Source organism: Dermacentor albipictus, chromosome 8 (assembly GCF_038994185.2).
Source record: "Dermacentor albipictus isolate Rhodes 1998 colony chromosome 8, USDA_Dalb.pri_finalv2, whole genome shotgun sequence".
NCBI lineage: Eukaryota > Metazoa > Arthropoda > Arachnida > Ixodida > Ixodidae > Dermacentor > Dermacentor albipictus.
In genome coordinates, this window is record NC_091828.1 from 20,252,387 (window position 1) to 20,274,133 (window position 21,747).

General features: G+C 46.7%; 1 protein-coding gene across 3 annotated transcripts in view; it reads right to left on the reverse strand.

Annotated features, from left to right (window-relative positions):
• The window catches only part of LOC135919594 (mucin-2-like), a 117,940-nt gene that overhangs the window by 7,189 nt on the left and 89,004 nt on the right, over positions 1-21,747 (reverse strand). For all 3 annotated transcript variants that reach the window (XM_065453510.1, XM_065453512.1, XM_065453511.1), the window contains exons 11-12: positions 8,982-9,110; positions 5,420-5,481 (exon numbers count right to left, since the gene is read on the reverse strand). In XM_065453510.1, the coding sequence (XP_065309582.1) occupies positions 5,420-5,481; positions 8,982-9,110 (191 nt within the window). The remainder of the gene's footprint in view (positions 1-5,419; positions 5,482-8,981; positions 9,111-21,747) is intronic.

Here is a 21,747-nt window from a genome sequence, read left to right on the forward strand (position 1 = left end):
AAATATTCTGGTGTGCACACTTTCAAAGCCTTGAACTATGTGTATAACAAGGCATCAAATTTGTAATACTTATAAGTTCATTTCCTTTTCGATTGTTGTTATTCATGAATGAAGACTACATATATACCAACTCAAAATATTTTTTTCTCACTTTATCGTCAGCCTAGAAAAATTTTGCTGCTTTCTTCATCTTCCCTACTATGTGACATCTAGTGGAGGTACTTTGCGTTCATTTACTGGACACCCCCACAAAGCAGTGACCCAAGCCTGAACGCATACGACAACACCAGCGTCACCAAGAACCAGCGAGGTAGCTGCAGGCTGCAAGGACTGCCTCCAGAGCACGCACTTTTGCCTGAGACGACCAGGAAGATTGTCACCAAGTCAACGCCCATGGCAGTCCCAGCATCCCCCATCGTGCTACAACAACCCAGGGAGCCAATGACCTTCCATAAATCATTGACTGAAGATCCAGAAACTTGGCTGGAGACTTAAGAAAGAATCGCCACATTCAACAGCCGGAACAGCGACGACAAGCTGCGACATGTCTATTTCGCATTGGAAGCCATCGCTGGGATGTGGTTCGAGAATCGAGACGCCACCTTAAACGGCTTCCTGCTGACATTCACAAGCGTCGTACACAAAAAGCGAGCCCAAGCTCTACTAGAAACCCGAGTGCAGCTGCCCAATGAGACCATTGCTGGAGGAGATGAGCCGTCTATTCTGCCACGCCGATCCGAAAATGTCCGAGGAGAAGAAAGTTAGCCTACTCATGTGTGGTTTGAAGGAGGAACTTTTCACCGGAATCATACGAAGGCCACCGAAGACGGTTGATGAGTTTCTTCGCAAGGCCACCAGCATCGAGAAGACACTGGAAATGTGGAACTGGCAATTCAAACACCGCACAAACTCGACAAACTATGCCGGAGTGCAATCGCTGGCCACTGACGACCTGCGTGAAACTATCAGAGCTGTCATGCGGGAGGGGCTTCAGAAGCTGTTCCCTCCATCACAGCCTCAAGTGGCTTTGATTGCCGATGTCGTGTGCGAGGAACTACAACAATCACTCGGAGTACCTCAATCGCCGCAGCCTCAGCCAGAAGCGAGGACGTTCGGTGCCATCGCCCATCGTCAAAGTAACCCTCCGTGCCCACGCCAGGGTGCTGTAACGATGCAGTTCCACTGTCCGCCGCTGCGGTTGTGTCACCTATTGCGGTTGTGTGAGGAGATCGAGGTAGACGTAGAGGAGCACTTGACGGAAACAGAAATTCGTAAGACAATTCTTGAAAGTGAGAATGATGTGAAATTCATTGAACATATAGGTAACCGAATTCTAAGCAAAAAACGGGAACAGGAAGCAATTAGGCAAGAACAGGAAGAATTCAAGCAAGAACAGGTAAAAGCTAGGCACGAACTAAAAAGTATTTCGCAGGAAGAAGGCCTAACACAAGTAACGAGGCAGTACATTGATGCATTGAACAAAGAGATTGAAGGTTTTGAGCAGTTAATCGAGGAAAGTCAACAGCAGCTGGAGAAATCTGTAGGCTGGACGCAGCGAAAGTAGGAGGAAGTAGATAGCAGATTTCAGTCACAAGCCAAGGAAAATTGTAGTACCTGTGAGATTAGCAGCACGTTCATAGGTGAACTTGAAGTGCTAGCAGCTAACGATGCCTTAGTGGCAACAGAGGCCGTTAAAGGCCAGAGTGAGAGCGAAGAGGTGCTGTGCCAACAGAGGACTGTAGAGATAGCTAGGCCAGCTGTGAACAAATTGGCACAGTTGCCACGCGTGTGTGTCGCATCTCATGGTATCGAGGCCGTTAGCGAGGTACAGAGTACTGTTGACCCGACGGACACGAGCACCCATGTTGAGCCAGATCTGCGTGCCGAAATAAAGTGCGAGCTGGACGATGCACTTGAGGGCAGCTCTCAGGATTGCGAGCTGCGTAGCTCAAGAGAGAACAACTGCATTGTTCAGGGATCGGTGCAGCTCTCCGACAGTCTAGGTAGCCAAGAGAGCGATGATTTAGTTAGGAATCATTCAGACTGTGCGGGTAAGAGACCGATCCGGGCCGACGAGATGTGTACTGGCCAGCACGAGGCGCCAGAAGGTGACATGAAAGCGAGTTCAAAAAGAAAGCGCCGTAGAAAGAAGCGCGGTAAAAATCGGGAAGCCATAGATAAGCTAGCGCAGCCAAAAGGGGCGAGAGGCGCGAAAACCCAAGGCATGAAGAGAAGAAAGGTGCGGTCGTCGTTGACAACGTTGGCGCCTCAAACATGTTCGAGCCACCAGTCAAAAAGAGATTGAGAAGCATGTTCTGCACGGACGCGGACAAAGGGCACGGGGGGGGGTTATGTTCCTTGCCGATCCGTTGTTCTTTTCGAAGTTCAGCGTGTAGTAGAAAGAAGCGCAAGGTGGCAAGATCAGACCAGGTGGTAGGGAGTCGCGATGTGGTCAGTCAAGTTCGTGATGAAAGAGGGGCGCCAGGACACAAATTGGCAGGAGACTATAATGTCTTGAAGGAGCTAATAGCGTGTCAGTCCTTTTCTTGTTCCTGGGTAGCCAGAGTAGCTTTTGAACCGCGACCGCCTCGAGTACGGCTCAAAAATTTTGAGTCAGTCGTAAGTGTTTAGAACGGGAGGCCAAGAGAGCTTCCGTAGGAGGGAAACGTGTTATTTTTTTATTTTTTTTGAGCATTTGAAAATTTTCGTGAATTGAGGCTAGGATTTCTTTCAATGTGTAAGGTTTGAGCTTTGTTTGTGCTTTCATTCGAGAAGCTCCGAGCTTTGAAAGAGGTGTATTATGCGAATATGTAGTTTCGCGAGGTGTTCATTAATGAGTAGATAGGCTTTCTTTTTTGTGTGCATGAGTAACCTGATGGTCAAGGTTATCATTGAGAGGCCTCTTGTAATGCGCGTGTGTTTTAGTTAACCTTCTTTTTCTATGTGTTCTTTTATTTTCTAAGGTTAATCGCGTAGGTTTTCAGTAAGTGCATGATTTGCACTAAGAGCTCTTAGGTCCCTTAGCGCGTGTCCTGTGCGGACGGAAGGAAGCAGAATGTTTATGACTGGGTTGCTCGTGTGTGTTGAGGGCAGCCGTATTCTGTCTTCTCTAGTACGCGTGCGTAGAGCTAGTTATTTGAAGACACAATTGTTTAAAGGTTCCTCTGCCTTGCGTAAGTTACGCAAGTTTGGTTGTTCGTTTAAAGAATGTGTCCTGTGTGGACTAAAGGTACAAATGTGAGTAAGCGTGATGAAATGCTTACGTAAGACACAAGTACGCGTTCAGAATAGAGACCACAAAGCTAGCGCAATTCTGATTTCGTACCTGTGGAGTTGGCCAGACGGTTCAGTGGCAACCATACATGAGATAAGTACGCCACTGCGATAGCGTAAGAACAGGCTGTTCGTGAAGTTAGGCTGCTTATGTTCGGGTATTGGTGGTTGAGAGCCTTCGGTTTAGTTCTGCGTAAACCTTTGCTTTTGTGCAGCACGACGGCCAGATCTGGTTAAACTCGGGGAACATGAACGCTCGCTTTAGCGGCACAAAATTTTGGGGCAAAATTTTGGGTTCCCAGTTGAGTGGCTTGCGTTGAAATTTTGATAAGAAGCCTGGTGGGTTAACAGCTGATTCTGGGCGTTTGCACGCTGAGTGGTATTGTGTTGCCGGGATTGACTCATTTGTGCCAGTTGTTGTGAGATGGTTGAAGGCATCCCAAGTGCGCAGGGGTTGCAGAGAGCGAAGCCATCGTCTTGCTCGCCAGCCATTCTCTTCCTGTCCAGCGGTTGCCAGCACTGGCCAGGCGAGATTTTCCGGGCCATGGAGGAGCTGTTAGGATCGGCCTGAAACTATTCCAGCCTGCTGCACGTGCGTCGATCGATCCGGGGTGGTGGTGCCCTTCAGAGAACCAGCGAGGACAGCGCTAACCAACCGTGAACTTCCTTTGGAGAACTGGGGACTACGGCAGCTCTGGAATTTAGGTGCGCTGGCTGAGTTCGGGCGTGACCCCCTAACTACGGGGACGCAGGACAATGGATACCACGACTACTGCACTGCAATGGTCGTCGGCCCTCGAGAGAACACTGAAACCTGTGCGGGACGTGTGTGTGAGCCCTCCTCCTCCAAAAAGGCGTGTAGTCTGCGATGACGTCGAACAATGACGTGGAACGGAGTGCTTATAAGCAGCGATTGTCGGCTGCTAGAGGGTGCTCATTGTCGTGCTCGAAATGTACTTGTGAGCTGTGTGCTCGTTTGCTGTATGCTTTGTCTTGTGGGCTCCATTTAGGAGTCACACTAGACTGTTGATGTATGTCTTGTTTAAACTGTAAATAATGTAAATAAACCCTGTTCACCTAGTTCCTCCCAAGTTCCTCTCTAAGACCTTCAATTCCTTCAAATGCTGGCAGCGGCGAGATCGTCTATAAATCCTACAACTGGTAACAGTGGTGGGATCGTCCGACGAATCTAACAGCGTCAAGATTGCTCTTGCTCCATTCGTGCATTTGTTGCGCCGACCCACAATGCATGACATGGAGAAAAAAGGTGCCCGCGCTGCTTCACTGATGGTCGCAGACAGCTGTTCAAAGCAGAGTGCCGGTTGGGGATCGTTCTGCGAACGCTCTGAACAGAGCAGCTGACAGCGTATGCGTGCGTCGAGCTATAGGCAGTATAGAGGAGACAGCACTTCAGCTGACGCAGCGCGCGTGTCGTAGTGTGACTGGCCGCAAGCAACACGCGCCGAAAATATCGGACTATAAACGCACGTTCGTGCCACTGACGCTCGCCACAGATACAAGAGCAGCGCTCCAAAATGCACTCATGAGACGCACAACCTGGTGTGACATTGGTCTCCATAATACTTTCATAGTTGGAATGGCTGCACGGTATAGGCGGCATCTAAACTAATGCTTTCCTTTGAGTAATAGCCACAAATCTCAAAGGCTATGCTTTTTGGTACTGCGATCGCCAATAAATGTCACTGCCGCCATGTTTTGGACATTACCTGGTGCCGCTTCTCAGCAAAACAAAGAGCCTCGAAGATGTAGCATGAAAAAAAATGCGCAGCACTGCGACCACATTTTCACCTTGAAGGTCTTTACAGGGGGGAGAACCAACCTGCAACAACGCCTCTCTCTCCAGTCAGGTCTAAACAAAGGGCTGCAGTGTGAATTAGCGGGATGCATAACATACTGCTTTCAATATGTTGTTGGACGGGCCACGGCGGCTACATCAAATTATTCAAAATTTCAAATAATTGAGTTGTGATAACAAGCTTTTACTGTACATAAGTGTTCTTGCATTTCACCCCCATCAAAATGTGGCCAGGACCTCAAACTCAGCAGCGCGATGCCGTAGCTACTGAGCTAGCGCCATGGCTCCTTTCTCAACAGTGCCACTGGTGACTCAAAGGAAGGCACTCACTTGGAGAGCCGTCTCTCGAGCACCTTCTGTGTGGCCAAGGAGATCTTCTTTGGTGCCTGCTCCTGCAATGCAAGCGAGGATTACAACACAAGGTGCGAACACACATGCACACATGCACATATGCACGTACACCTTTATACTGTGTGCCTTTCTTTTTAAAATTCAAGGGGCCCTGAAACACTTTTTCACAACAGCAAGAAAATGTTGCTCGCCTGTCATAGAGGGTGTTGTGAACATGTAAGCCAAGTATTACTGCACTGCATGCAGCAGCGAGTTTACAATCTCGTGTCAGAAAAAAAAAATCGCTTGCTCTCACTTCCACAACGACATTGTGGAGCATTACCAAAAGCATTTGGGCCCATCAATGCTTCTGGCCGACTTTGTGATTGCGAGAGCAATACATAATTGCTAATTTTAAGTTAAATAAGCTAAATACACATATGCGTGCATGCGTGTGTGTGTGCATGTGTGAACTAAAAAAATATCATTTCATCTTTGCGCTACACGTAGCTGTCTCAGCTGTGCATGGCCTCTGAGATGGCAGCAGCATGCTACTAAGCATAAAGTAGCGCGACCGCCACAGAATGCCACGATGAGCACTTTCACAGCCACACCATTAAACTTATGGCCGAGGCTTTGCCCTGTTGGCATCTCTGCTGTGGAGCTTCTAGCATGCAAGCAGAGACTAAAGGAGAAAGCCGGCTATTGGTACGATAACTCCACTTATATTTGAGGAACAGAGTTTTATGCTTCCTCTTAAAAGGAACATCAAAATGTACCATTCAGGACTAATTACTGCCCAGTTTTGATTGAAAGGCCTTGGCAACAACTATTTACACTGTAGGTTTATTTAACGCATCACAACAGGTGCTTCTTTTTTCTTTTCTATGAGTTTTATGATATGGTTAACTTATGTTAACTTAAGTAATGATAAGGTGTTCCCTTTAGAAGAGGACCATGCTGTACACTAGGGTGTTTTAGCTGTTTCCCGCAAAACACAAGAGCAGGACATGTTCGTACACGAGCACGGAAAACTGCCCATGGGAGCATGTTGGATGCCTGATTTATATGCAGTAGAACCTCATTCATACAATTTGGAAAAGACCTTGAGAAAAAACTTACTAACTGGGAAAATGTGTGAGCCGAAGTAACTAAAAAAATTGGACAGGCTCAATTATTGTTCACATTTTACCTAACGTGAGGTGTCACGCGGATCGTTGCAGAACGAGATGGCGACACGCATTGAGCAGGTGGTGCTCTGGCAGCCCAAGACACGTTTTGTTGCTTTCGTATTGCACGCTGCTTTAAGAAAGTGAAGGGAAACCAAGACGAAATCGAGCTGGCGGGCAGCGCCGGATGCCATCAAAGCAAAACGTGATGCCAACATATGCATCACATTAAGCATAAAATGGTGGCACATTTGGATTGTCGCCCACTAAAAGCACAAAGTGCACTACCAATGACACTACACACCATGTGCAGTAAAACAGATAGGTGAATATGCTTATCACAGTAAATTTGGTTGCAATAGCTATGCATTCGGCAGGCACCTATATGTTGTTCTAGGCGACCCCCTGGACGGAGATTTGCTGGTACAGTAAAACCTTGTTCAACTGTACCCGCTTAAACAGTAGTTTCTTTTTAAAAGTAGTAAAATCAAATCCCCGACACATCAGCCATTGAACATAATGTGTCTTGTATCCGCATAAATTGTACCAGCGTATTGCATACATATTGGTTAACACGTAGTGTTTCCACTTTTCGCCGCGCAAACACGGCGGTGTGTTGTCTCCATTGGGCGGCCCGGCAGAACAAACCTCAGAGATCGGAACAACGGCCTCCAAGCGCCCTGTGCGTTTGCGCATGAAGCCACATCAACATCAACATCATTTTGGCGCCGTGCCAAAGAGCGTTGTGGCATCGTGCAAGCAAGGATTCCCATTATTTCTGAAGCTCGGATAAAAAAGACACCAGGTGCTCAGCACAGAAGAAAAATTAGACATTGTTCGTGCTATCGAATGTAACACAAAGACGTGAGCACTGGCACGTGACAGGGATCTAGTGCTGACTACAGTGTGTGGCATTTGGAATGCCAAAAAGTTGCTCGGCAGTGCTGCTGCAACAGCAAATAGATGTGGGCTACAAGGTTCGACTTTTCGCCATTGTTGCTTCTGTTGTTGCCGAAGTGGCACCTAGCGACAGCGATGAGGTTGACACGAGAAGCGACAGCACAGGCAATTCAGGCCCGACAGTGGCAGAAGCTGCGCATTACATCAACTTCATGAATGCAATCGTCGCTACGTGAACAGCACCCCACAAGGAAAAAGGCACCCCACGACTTCTGCAATGTTACCGCGCCCGTGCACGGAGAATATGCAATGCCAACAAGGAATCTGCCATGCAAGTGTCTGCCGAGGGGGCTGGCTGAAATGCTGGCTTGCAGCTTCAGTAAGTTTGAAGCCGCTGTCGTAGTTACTAGGCCATTGTGGCATCAAATGAAAATAACACTTTTGTCGCGCGAAGTGAATAAATACTGCATGTTCTTTCCTCTTCCATCACACTCTCTCCGAGTTCCGTTTTTGACAGGTAAATGAACGATCTTGTGCTATTTCAGTTAAGCAGTGCTACCATTTAGTACCTACTTATTCTAAGCTCCACCCAACTACAGTTTAATGAAGCTTCACTGTACCAGAATAAGAAACTGTTTGCGCTGTAGATTTCACACGAGATTGGCAGCTATATACTGTTCTCGATCGCATACACATCGTGCCTTTTTTTGCTCACATGGAATCTAGCAGCCAGAAAATGTATAAGATTGCAGTCTGCAGTAGGGAACGGCGGCGCGTTTCTATTTACCTATTGTCTATTAAAAGCGTGCACTACACTTCGGACGACACCACGTGGTGTGGAACAGATAAGCGAAGATGTTCATGACAATTGGATTGGCAGTGATTGTTGTGAATGCGACACGCGAGGACCCTGGTAAAGATTTGCTCGTACCAAAATGAGAAACCGATTGTGCGCCGGCGTTTTCAAGCGACAGGCAGGCGAGTATTGCGGTGAAGCTGCCATGGCAGGCAAGAATATGTACTGATCTCGATCGCATGGGCCTCGCACATCTTGTGTACATGGAATACGTGGCCAGAAAATGTATTATACAATTGCAACTTGGTGACGTACTGAACGTTAGTGTCGAAAAATCATGTTTTCCAGGAACGTATGAACTGGCAAAAAAATGAGCTTAAGTACATTGGGTCATTTTTTGTGTTCTCGATTGCAAACGTTGGCGCCGGGAAAACATACGTAATGGCAACATATCAATGAGGTTCTACTGTATAAAGGCAGTTATATGGACACTCCAAGCACGTTTTTGGCATTGCCGTCAGTGTGATGTCCCATATAAATCCAAGTGCGATAACATCGTGGCCATGTACTGCATGCTATAGCCGTGCTAGTGGAAGTGTGCGAGGGTATCACGTGCAAGGCACCAAAGGAGGAGGGTTCTACTCAGGGGTGCTACGCCCCTTGGACTTGGAACTACTAATCTAAGACGAAGCCTCACCGTGCAGCCCTTGGTGATTCGCACAGGTGGACGAGCCTTCTGTGAACGCAGCTGTGCAATCAACTGCATCCTCTCGGCAACCGGAATGTTGAAGAACACATCATGGAGCTCGTAGCACGCTGACGTGAGCTGTGGTTAAAGCAAAAAATAAATCTATGCACATTATGGAAAGAGATTCCAATGCCCAATAACGTACAATATGTATTAATAATATATTAAGAATGAAATCATAAGCATTATTTATTACCATGCACAATGGAGTCACCAGCACTTACAGTCTGAGCTAAAGTCAAGCTTTTGATTACAATTGCAAATTTATGTTGACTTTAAAATACAAAATACTGTAGCACTCAGACGAAGCCACGAAAAAAGTCTGTGGTCTTTTTTTCACAACTTTTGCAGCACATTTTATTTTAGTCCCAAAACCATACCGAATTTTTTAAAATGTATGTTATGTTTTCTCTTGCTCAATCAGTCATGTTGATGAATCAAGAAAAGAAGGATAAAGCCAACCCACAATTAACTTGAACGCGACCACACAGCCTTCAAAGCTGTAATTGATTCCATAGTGCAAAGACCAGTGAATTGAAAGCTGTAAATTTGTAAGAAAATTTTCTAATTTTGTGCCAATGACCTCTCGCTAGCACAGTTAAAGCTCTATATAATGAAATTGTCAATATAAAGAAGTATTTAACTTTTCGTGTCTTGCCCACAGAACACCATGTATTGAACCTCAATATAACGAAGTGTGTTTGTATGCGATTTCAATATACAGTCAAACCTCGATGCATCAAACGCGGATATACCTAATTATTGCGTATATCGAACACTTGCCTGGTATCGAACACCTGGAAAATCGCAGGCATTTACAATTTTTTAGTTCGAATGGGGCCAGACATAAAATGGATATATAGAGCTCCGCCACCCCAGACCATGTGCGCTCTGTTGACAGGCAGCGAGCTTTCCCGCACACCCTCGAAGACAGCAGTGGCGCGATGGGCGTTCCCGATTTCTGGGCATTATAGCTACACAGATCGATCGCACCGAGGGTGCCATCTGAACACAGCAGCGTATGCATGCGGCGTCTTGGCTTGTTCTACAACGTCAACGACTCATTGCATTTGTCGCACTGACTCTTCCTTGGCGCCACACTCTGCACCTGCCGCACCTCAGAAGGACTGGCGGTTTGCATCCACAAAGACACGCAACAGCACGTGCTCACAGGGCTCATAGACATCTTGGCAGATGCCACTTATAGGGCCCCTCACCAGGCCACATAGCAAATTTTAGTTATACTACACTGGAAGCTGTTACATGTCCTCTAGGGAGCATTCTGCCATAAAGAGATGTCAAATCGGCTAATTAATAGCAGAGATAGAAATATTTATGTTGCAAACCCATGATTTCAGGAGGCGAGCTTCACCGCAAACATAGGGGCTCTCTCCGCTCGCCCTGTCTAGCCTCAGCAAGCAAAATTCCTTCCCTGCATTCTCCCATACTGGGCCTCAAGGATCACGTGATGCATACGTCATGGGCCCCGCCTTCACTTTTTTTCTCCTCGCTTTTCTTTTTCATTTTTTTTTTGGCGTTGCACACTTCCGTTGACGGCGTCCCGTGCGAGCTGTTCCGATTGTCTGGCTTCATGCAGTACACGACTTTGCACAGTGTGCACAAGGACATGTGACTAGTGGTGTAATTTAGTGCTACATGAATATTCAGGCCGAACATGTGGATCGCAAAGCACGATCACGCGCTGGAACACGGCAGAAAATGGCATAGTTTTGGGAAAGATATGGGATCGTTCCCCACCTGTGGCAACTTTTTTCATCCACTTTCATTTCCATGAAATACTTTCTTTAATTAATTTTGTAGGTACAAGTTTTTTCCCCTATGTCGTCCTTGGTGTCAATGTTTGTTGGCTTCTTATGATATTGGTATTGAGTGTTTCAAAATGCTTCGATTGATGGACATGGAGATCGCAGCAGAAGTAGCGGCCAAACGAAAATGCTGCCGAGGTTGATCCCGCAAGCGCTTACGTTGCCCCTTTCCCGACTTCAAGTGGGGCCGTAGCTAGTTTGGTCCTTCTACACTGCTGCTGCAGTGCAGTAGAGAGCACCGGCATATCGCTTGTGGATCATTTCCGTGTTTAAGCTAGCAGCTGTCAATGAGAAGCAGGCTACACTGCTGCAGTACTTTCAGCCAAATAAATAAATACTTTGTGCGAAGCTTCAAGTGCGTATTACCTGCACCAGGATTTGGGCAAAATCAGGGATCGTTGTTTGGGGCAGGCGCGCGCGGCGCAATTGAACACGCGTTCACAGCGGACGAAGTCGGCGCGGCCTACGTGCATTCGCTCCGAATAGCGATCCCCGATCGCGCCCTTCGTTCATTGATTAATTTGCAGAAGTTTTTTACGTGATTTTATATATAGAATTCTGGCTATATCGAACTAGCTCGCAATCACTGCACTGTTCGGTATATCGAGGTTCGACTGTAATGAAATTTCACCTCTGCCACAAAGGAATGCCAAGACAATAAATGGAAACTTCCACAGACACCGAGGCTCAAAGATTTAATTACAAGCAGCTGCTTGCAAACACATTTCTCAAATTGTGCGCGACGCAACAAGAGTGACCGCGGTAGTGAAGCTGCACCAGGTTCTGTATAAAATACAAGTGCGATAAGATCCTATCTTGCCCCACGTACATTGTGCTTTAGGTGCTAGTGAAAGTTAAAGAGGGTGAGAAAAGAAACATGGTGGCTTCAAGAGTGCTGCCTTCCCACATGAGCAAAGGGAAAAAGGGGGAGGGGAGCGAGCTCACAGTACACAATCAAGCGGGCACGGGAAGGCAGGGAAGGGGGCATAGTGGGGGCAAGTTGGCGCGCGTCTTGGCCGTGGCTGCACACGGCTGCAAGTGTGGCTGAGCGTATACACAGCCGCGCACCCTGCTTTAGCAGTAATTTGCTGCGTGTGCAAAGAGTGGGCGTGCTGAAATGGCATGGAATTATGCAAACTGTCTTATGGCATGTTTAGTATTGGAGGTTGCGTAATATCGAGCTTCGTTGACTCATGCAGCCAGAGGCAGACGAAGCATTCACTCCCTGCTGCTGCCGCTTTTCATGATAGCATCATCCTAGTACAAGCAACGCTATCAGCCGCGGGGGCGGAGTGCACGTGAAAGCATGGATAGCTTGGCTTAGTTCATATTGCCTATGTGAAGATATGGTCGACATACGTGGCATGAAACAGTATCATTCGTCACAGACTTGCAAATTTATCATAATAAATTGTTTTTTCGTTCACATTTGCTTTTTTCAATTGTTCAATGATTTGGAGAATTCTGTGGCCCCTTTCTGTGTAAGAAAAATTGATCAGCGACTGCATAAAAGGTCAAATTTCAATACAACGAAATTTCGATATAATGAAGCAAATTGCCGATTTTACCTACTTCGTTAATCAATATTTAACTGTATTACATATAGTTGAATTTGATGTAATTAATGCAAAATAACAATATATCAGATATAATTAATCTTGGACTCGTTGGTACAGCATCTCCTATTTTGTTGTACCACAAGCTGAACAACAAGGACAACAGAAAGGCACATCCGACAGACACAGCACTAACTTTCAACAATATATTTATTTCAAGTTCTCATAACAACCCTTTCAGGGCCGATTTTTTTTGTTGCAGATTCCAATTCTTCTTAGCGACCTATTTCAAAAAAAATTTATTGTAATTTTTCTAGGGTGACAGTAAAGTGAAAAAAAAATATTTTGCATTGGTATATACATATATACTCTTCATTCATGAATAACAATAGAAAAGGAAATAAACTTATAAGAATAAAAAATTTGACGCATTGTTATACACACAGTTCAAGGCTTTGAAAATGCGCACACGAGAATGTTTCGCAATTAAAATGTTCCTGCTCTTACACTAATACGTACGTCTATAGTGTAATAGAACTGCGTAGGTGTGCACTGTCAAGAATACTGTGTGGCTGTGTGCCAATCAAAAAAGATAAACGGTTTGACAAACTTCCACTAATCTTCATCTTATTGCCAACCAGAGGCAATTAGTTTTCGCGAGTCTGCAAAAAAAAAAGAAAAGAAAAGGAAACGCATGCACAGCAGCATCCTTCCTATGCACACACCTGTGAGCACTAAACGAGTGAGAAACAGGCAGTTGCCCCTTGAGCGATTAGTAACGAGATAGCTACCAGTTTTGTGAGCGGAAGAAGCTGAAACCACCTGCGGAACAGAACCCAAACCGCTGCCCGCCGGCGCAAGCGCCAATGCGCTAGCGGCAGTATATAGACGCGCAGGAGCAAACTAGCTCTAAAGTAAACCATGCAAGCAACGAAAACCGAGAGAAGGAGGTGCGCAAAAAGAATTCTCTGTATTCCCACATAGTGGCAGCACATGAGAGAAAATAAAAAGTTAGGAAATTGGCACGCCTTTTAAACGTACAGATGGCACCGTAAACATATGGCATCGAGCATTTTGGGCTTGTTAGCGGCGCCGCATATTTACGTCATTGACCCTGAAAGGGTTGAGGGAAAATGAGACATCCACCCAATCGTAGCAATTGCTAAAAAAAGAAACCCATATGGGTTCCTCGAAAGAAAAGCCTAGCAGTTGAAGAAAAATTCATCCTGGTCTGGGACTCGAACCCGGGACCACCGCCTTTCTGGGGCAGCCACTCTACCACATGAGCTAACTAGGCGACTAGCAGATGGCAGGGCGAAGTCGAATTTGTGAACAACTCAAAGCAAAGGCAAAAGTTTGACGCAATAGTTCTGCAGAAACTCACAAGGTGGAGAGAAGTTATCACAATATATACCCTTACAACATCATGCAAAATGTGTAAAAGCTCGGTAAACATGAACAAAAAACAGGGAGCCACATGCAGCAGCACTTTTCTGCTACACAGATTGACAGACATGTACACGTTCAACGCAAACAAAAATAATCAAGCTCTTTAGTGGTTAAAGAAATTCAAGGCTTACTGACGCAAGCATCACCAAATGTTGATATGTGTCTAGTTTCTATTATCAAGCATGTCATCGTACACCTGCTTCTACTCATGATGACTGTTTCTTTAAATCTGAGTTAGCATTTGCATCTTTGCCAATGGATGGCAAGAAAGCTGTCAGCAGCCACATTGTTTACTTTGTTATTGTGTTCTTGTAGCCTATAATTTATGCAACTAAACCGTATCCGCTTAAGCAGTAGTTTCGTTTTAAAAGTAGTAAAGCTAAATCCCTGACTCAGTGGCCATTGAACATAATGCGTTTTGTGTCCGCATAAGCCATACTAGCTTATTGCGTCCGTATCGGTTAACATGTAGTGTTACCACTTTTCGTCACACAATCATGGCAGTGCGTCATCCCCATCTGAACAGCAAGCCTCAGAGACAGGAGAAGTGACCTCCAAGCACCATGTGCGTTTGCATGTGAAGCCACACCGACGTCAACACCATTTCGGTGGCACGCAAGCCATGTGCAAGCAAATACTGGCGTCATGCCGAAGCTCTAATAAAAAAAGACGCCGGGTGCTCAGCGTAGAAGAAAAATTAGACATTGTTCGTGCTATAGAATGTGACACAAGGAAGTCAGTCTTGGCACGCAACAGGGATCTAGTGATGACAATGGTATGTGGCATTTGGAATGCAAAGAAGTTGCTCAGCAGCGCTGCTGCAACCGCGAAAAGATGTCGGCTATGAAGTTTGACTTTTCGCCATCGTTGCCCTTGTTGTCAAAGTGACGTCTAACGACAGTGATGCGGACAACACGGAAAGCGATAGCACGGGCGAGTCAGGCCCGACAGTGGCAGAAGCTGCGTGTTACGTGCGCCGCATGAACGCAATCGTCGTGATGACAACAGTACCCCACAATGAAAAGGGCGCCCTGCGACATCTGCAGCGCTACCGCGCCCATGCACAGAGAATATGCAACGCCAACAAGGAATTTGCCGTGCGAGTGTTTGCCGAGAAGGGGGGGCTGACCGAAAAGCTGGCTCGCAGCTTCAGTGAATTTGAGGCCGCTGTCAACGCAGCTAAGCCGCCGCGGCATCAAACGAAAATGATGAGACTTTTGTCACATGAAGTTAATAAATCACAACCTCCTCTACAAACTTTATAGAGGACGTCGTGGACTAAAAACTACATGTTTTTGCCCTTTCATTGCACTCTCTCTGAGTTCCATTTTTGACAGGAAAGTAATCGATCTCATGCTATTTCAGCTAAGCAGTACTACCATTTATTACATACTTTTTCCGAGCTCCGGGCAACTACAATTTAACGAGGTTTCACTGTACCAGTTTGACCAATGTGGGATCTTCCACATGCGAGAGGAATGCGGTATACTACACTCATCATACAATCAATAATGTCAATATTGATACTAGCACCAATATAAACAAAAGAAAGGTTGGTCATCCCTCACACACACAGGTTCTCTCACAGATTAAAAAAGACTCCTGGAATGAGTGACATCAACATTGTTTTTTGGCGCCTAATAAATTGGTGAGCCTGTGTAAAAACACTAGGCCAGAAATAATCGCAAGTACCGCATGCGAAGAGGAACATAAAAACAAATTCATTGTCTGTATCTTTATAACAATATTGTATTTTTGGCACACAAAACCCCAGAGTTTAATTTTTTTTTATATCATCATGCATATATATAACGAATATTGGTTATAACTAAGGTACATTCATGTTGAACATGAGTATGTCATAATGAAGTGCAACTGTAGTGAAAGAAATGCTCACAAGGTGGCACAAGCGTACAGTTGAGCAAACGTCATAGTGTCACTGTAAAGATGGTCACCGCACTTCAGACGTAAGCTAAGTGACCACAATTCCTGTTGTACCAGATTTTACCAAGTAAAGAAATGGAAGCTGTTGAAATTAATAGGAGAATGAAAGTTCAGTATGGTAATGCATGGCCACTCTTCGGACAACCACTTCTCTATATGACTTGTGCTAGTCGCCTCGCTTTTGCCCGAAAAGGTCTTTCTGACGATGCTGCTGCCAACCAGTGCCACCAGTGAAGCGTTCTTCGAATGCCACAGCAAACCATTTGGCCATCTTCATGAGCATTGGGCCATCAACAGGTATGTTCTTGGCACGTGTCGCCAAAAACCAGGTGTACAATGCCTTCTCGACTTTGTCAACGCCGGCGGAAAACTCACAATTCATGTAAGGTCTGTGAAAAATACTTGTCACGTGAGTCAATCCCATCAAGTTGTGATGCCAGAGCACAATGACACTTGTCCTCATACTGTTCATGCGATGGTTGGAACCATTTGACATTTGTGCTTTGATTGTCCGCTACATTCTCTTTATCAACCTGTCACTAGATTATTACAGCAAAGTTGTATATGGGTAGCTGATTCGTTTGTCTATCCATTTGTCGCTTGTATGCCGAAAACTCCTCCGGCGCAACGCCATGCGCATGCATGAAATAAAATAAAAAAAGAAAGAGAAAGAGAGGCACGCAATTGTCTGCGCCAGTAGTGACGTCGTTTCTCTCCATCGCAGCTGAGCACGTGCACAGCAGTTTCTCTCCAGCTCCGAAATGGGGAGGCCAAGCATCATATGTACTCCTGAAGAGCAGGCAGCTTTCAATCAGCAATACCGAAAGCAGAACCAGGAACAAGCTCGTCCACACCATGCCGATGCTGCAGCCCGGCCACAACAAGAGGCTCATGCAGCAGAGCGCAAGCAGCAACTGCCTAGCAAGGATCCGATAGTCTACGAAGCTCTTGTTTATTGAACCGTCGGGATCGACCTAGTGATAAAACACCGGGGCTGCACATTTCAGCTTAGCTGGTTAACAATCTGTAGGAGTGCTTGGGCAGTGATTCTTTCTAGAATACAGTCGATCCTGGATATATCGAACTCGAAGGGGATCACGAAATAGTTCGATATATCGATAATTCGACATCTAAAATATGCATGTCAGAAGCTTCTCTAACAACTCCGCACATCTCAAGGCAGTTTCCCGATGTCGTAACTAACGGGAACTTACCGATCTGTGCCTCCAAGGCGCGTAAAAAAACCAAAAACACAGAGAGTTGACCAGAGCACTTTATTTCGGAAAAAAAAATCTGTGATCTTTGCTTGCTTTTTCTTCTGCACCATCAATTTCATTAGGCTGTCCTCAAGCTTGTTTACAGTGTCCAAATGAGAAATGCCAGCTCCTTCCATTGTGCCACAACAGCGGCGAATGACGCTGAAAGCTGATGCAAGTTCAGCTGCAGTGCATGGTGGTTGGAGTTCTTTGTCGGAACATTCGCCGCTGCTCGAGTCTGCGTCCTCGTCACCCGTGATGTCAGCCACAATCTTCGCATCAGCGCAATCTGCTACAGCTTGCACGCCGTCATCAGCGCTGACGAAATTGCATGCTGTAACGCCGCCTGGGAATGTCGAGAGCTCGCGAAATTCACTGTCCAGGCATCCAGCAACATCGTCTTCACTGTCAAGACATCCGTCGTCTGCGGCTACCACAAAGCCTGCTTTGCGGATGCAGTTCACAATTGTGCTTTTCTTCACATTGTTCCAATCACCAGCCAGCATTTGAATGGCTCCGAAGAGGTCCACCTTGAGTTCGATTCCTAATGAAAGGTTGATTAGGAGCCTCTGCACCAGTTGTCGTCTGTACCCAACCTTAAACGCTTTCACAATGCCTTGGTCGAGAGGCTGAAGTTTTGCCGTTGTGTTTGGTGGCAGAAACTTGATGTTGATCTGCTTTAATGGGCAGACGACATGATGGGCCGAACAATTGTCAAGAAGAAAACAAACTTTGCAGCCATGCCTGTAGCCACTCAACGAAAAAATCGCGTGTCACATCCAAGCTTTTTTATTGGATGCGTAGCGAACCGGGAGGCCTTTCACGTTCTTAAAGCAGCGTGGCGACCTGCTTTTTCCGATAACAAACGGCCATAGTTTGCATGACCCATCCATATTTGCAGCAAGCAAAATCGATACGCACGCTTTGCTGTTCTTTCCACCATGGCATGCAGTGCCCTTCAGATGCAGAGTCTTGTTTGGCAGCATTTGCCAAAACAGTGCCGTCTTATCTGCATTGAATATTTGCGATGGCAAAAAGCTGTTGGAAATATTTGGCCACTCTTCAGACAACCACTTCTTTATGCGACTTGTGCTAGTCGCCTTGCTTTTGCCCGAAAAGGTCTTTCCGACGATGCTGCTGCCAACCAGTGCCACCAGTGAAGCTTTCTTCTTCGAATGCCACAGCAAACCATTTGGCCTTCTTCCTGAGCATTGGGCCATCAACAGGTATGTTCTTGGCACGTGTCACCAAATACCAGGTGTACAATGCCTTCTCGACTTTGTCAGAGGTTGGGACGTGCACACGACACGCTCCAGGGCGATTGGACTGCACTGCCTTCAGCTTAACATCGGCTTTGTTCTTGAGGATCATACTCAGGGTGTTGTGAGGAATTTCGAACGCTGCGGTGACCGACTTTTTCTCGCCAGCCTCCACTCGTCGAAGAATGTCCGCCTTTGTTGCAAAATCCAAATTCTTGCGTTTTTTCCGGCCAAGGCTCCGGAACACGTGCCAAAAGCAGAAAGACAAACGCACTGCACCACGCGAGTCTCAAGCCTTCGCGTTGGCCTCGTGAATAAAAGGAACAAAGCGAATCGAAAGACGCACCACTCCGCGTCTCCGCACTACCACAAGCCCAAGCTGCACTGACCTCATTCGTCTCACTGCGCCAGTGGTGTCAGCCAACCAAAACACAGGAAACGGGCACCTGCGGTCAGTGTGGTTTCTACCTCCCGCTTCCCTTTCCCACCCAATCGCACTCCAAGTGCACCTCGTCACGTGCCTTTTACCCACACGCCCCTTTCTCAGAGTGCGGGGCGGCGCGTGTGAGATCGCGAGAACATCGCGAGAGCGTCGTGAGGAGAAGCGCACTTACGGGGGTGGGATGCGATGGGAGAAGCGCACTTGCACGAGTGGGATATGGTGGGAGAAGCATACTTGCCGGGGTGCAGCTCAGCACGGAGTTCGATAGATCGATATGCCGTTGCACGGGAGTTCTATATATGCGAACAATAGCGCTATACTTTTGCATGGGATTCCCAAGGGGATTTTTCAACTGTTCGATATCAGCAATAATTCGATACATCCGGGTTCGATATATCCGGGATCGACTGTATATCAACTTCTCAACTACTAAACTAGTACCCCTCATCAAGTCATTATCAGTTGTTTGGACCCCTCAAGGAAGCACAGGGCGGGAGTTCTAATCAGATGATGAGGTACACCAAGCAGTGTATGACTGTGCAGCCAAACAAAAAGAAGAAGAGTGTGCGAATACTCGAATATTCAATTTCTAATCAAATAGAGAATGTTCTAATCAAATTGCAAAATGAATATATAATATGTATTGGATTCGTCGAACATTATATTTTCCGAATATTGGTACCTTCGGTGGAGGACTTGGCCGTGTTCAGTGCCTTGATGCGCACAGCACTCCCACAGCTTGTGATCTCTATTGGTACATGGTTCAGTGAGATCAACGATGCCGACAGACACTATTAATGCGGCACGCACAGAGGGATCTCGAACAGCAGCACATATGCAAAGAATGACAGCATGTAAAAAGATCGGTGTGATTAGCCACCGGAAGATGTGCTGATCGCATTGATTTTGCGAGTTCAGTGTTCACACACACAGATTCCCACAGTTTGGAGCTCTCTGCCTACATGCCCGCACACAACCAAACTTGGCACGCACGCTCACGGTGGTTACTGGCTGGTCGACTGCGGACCCAAATTTCACTTCAACGGTCGTCAATCCAACCTGTACATGGGATATTACGACCGGTCACAGATGAGCTATACATAGGAACATATTAGAGACAAGCTTTTCGGAACAGTTGGCGGCCCATTATCATGTCAGCCGGTAGCGAATTTTCGTCATGGCCACAACATTGGTCACACTCTCTAGGCCAGTAGGCCCAATAGGAGATTCGTCATCAGGTATCAGCGACTTAAGTTAACGGTTACCGTATCAATGCAGATCTATTCACAGCCGTTGCACATGCCAAAGAAAAGCCGACAGATCGCCTTGCCAATGAAAGTAAGTATAGTCGAGCCCATTTATAATAATATTCAAGTGCCACAAAAATTCCATTGTTATAATCGATAATTGTTATAAGTGGATTGCATGAAAAAATCAAAACAGGGGGATGGCAGAGCTGTTGTGCGAAAACTATCAAACTATAATGGCGGGGAGTTCAGTATCCCTCCCCACCACCTTCTTCCATCCGGCTGCTGATTGTGTTCACTCATTTAACTGCTTCCTGGACGCTCCGATCGTGTGTAACAAGCCACAGCTGCCGGTTTTAAAGAATGGCACTGCTACAACAACTGCAATGAGGTGTCACGGGTGGCAAGTAATATGCGAGCACCACCAAGGCACCGCTTTGGTGGCCACAAAAGGGGCCTTTTAAAGATTGCGAGAAGGCTGCCGTGGCAGTCTGTCAGCTTGAGAAATCCAGAAGAAATGCTGAGAAGAGATCGCCACAAGCATCACACCATGTACTTCCCAATGGCTTGCACGAGAAAGGCCTATGTCTGTCAGCCTTGCATGCTTTATGTGAAGTTTGCTGACATCCTTCTCCAAGGCATACAAGTGCTCCATGTAGTGCAGCGGAATGTTTCTCACAAGAAAAAAGCCCTGGAGGGACTGAATCATCTGCCAGGCCTCCTGTGAGGACAACATGAGGCAGCCTGCCCTAATGCGTTATCACTGCCCTCGTCGCCATCGCTATCTGATGCAAGCATCATCTCCGTGAGACCATTAGTCTGTGGATGGTAAGACGTAGTCAGCTTGTGCTTGGTTGAGCAGGACTCCAGAATGTCGGCAATGACTTTAGAAAGAAAAACCACGGTCAGTGAGCAGTTGATGTGGAGCGCCGTGCTGCAGAATCACGTCGCATAAAAGAAAATCGGCGACGCCTGTGGTGCAGCTCATTGGAAGGGCTCTGGTGATTGCATAGCGTGTAGCGTAATCTGTCACCACAGCGACCCACTTGTCGCCAGATGTGGACAGAGAGAAAAGGCCAAGTAAGTCCAGGACAATGCGAAAGAACAGCTCCGAAGGAATGTCGAGTTGTTGAAGGCACCCGGCAGGCAGCGTCGATGGTGTTTTTCAGCGCTGGCATTTCTCACACGCCGCAACATATTTCCGGACGAAGTGCACAAGGCCTGGCCAAAAGAAGCATCGGCGAATCCGGTTGTAGATGCGGGAGACGCTAAGGTGACCTGCCGTAGGTAAATTGTGAAGTTCTTGGAGAACAGCTGACTGGAGGTGCTTAGGAATGACGAGGAGCAGGGCAGGACTGTCGGGGCGTACATTGTGGCGGTATGATACACCATCCCTGAGAACAAACAGGTGGAAGGACAAATCAGAAGACGAAGATTGCAAGCCATCAATGATAGCACGCAAGGTGGCATCACGGCGTTGCTCGTCAGCAATGTGTAGCAGCTGAGAAATGAAGAAAATGCAAGCGTCGGCATCCGGGTCAGGGTCAGCCGATGGTTCGTCCACTGGATAGTGTGATAAACAGTCTGCGTATTGATGTAATCGGCTCGACTTGTACACTACTGCATAGGAATATTCTTGCAGCCGCAGAGCCCAGCGATCAAGCCGGCCAGTAGGATCCTTGAGTGAGGAAAGCCAGCAGAGCGCGTGGTGGTTTGTGATGACAAAGAAGTGCGTG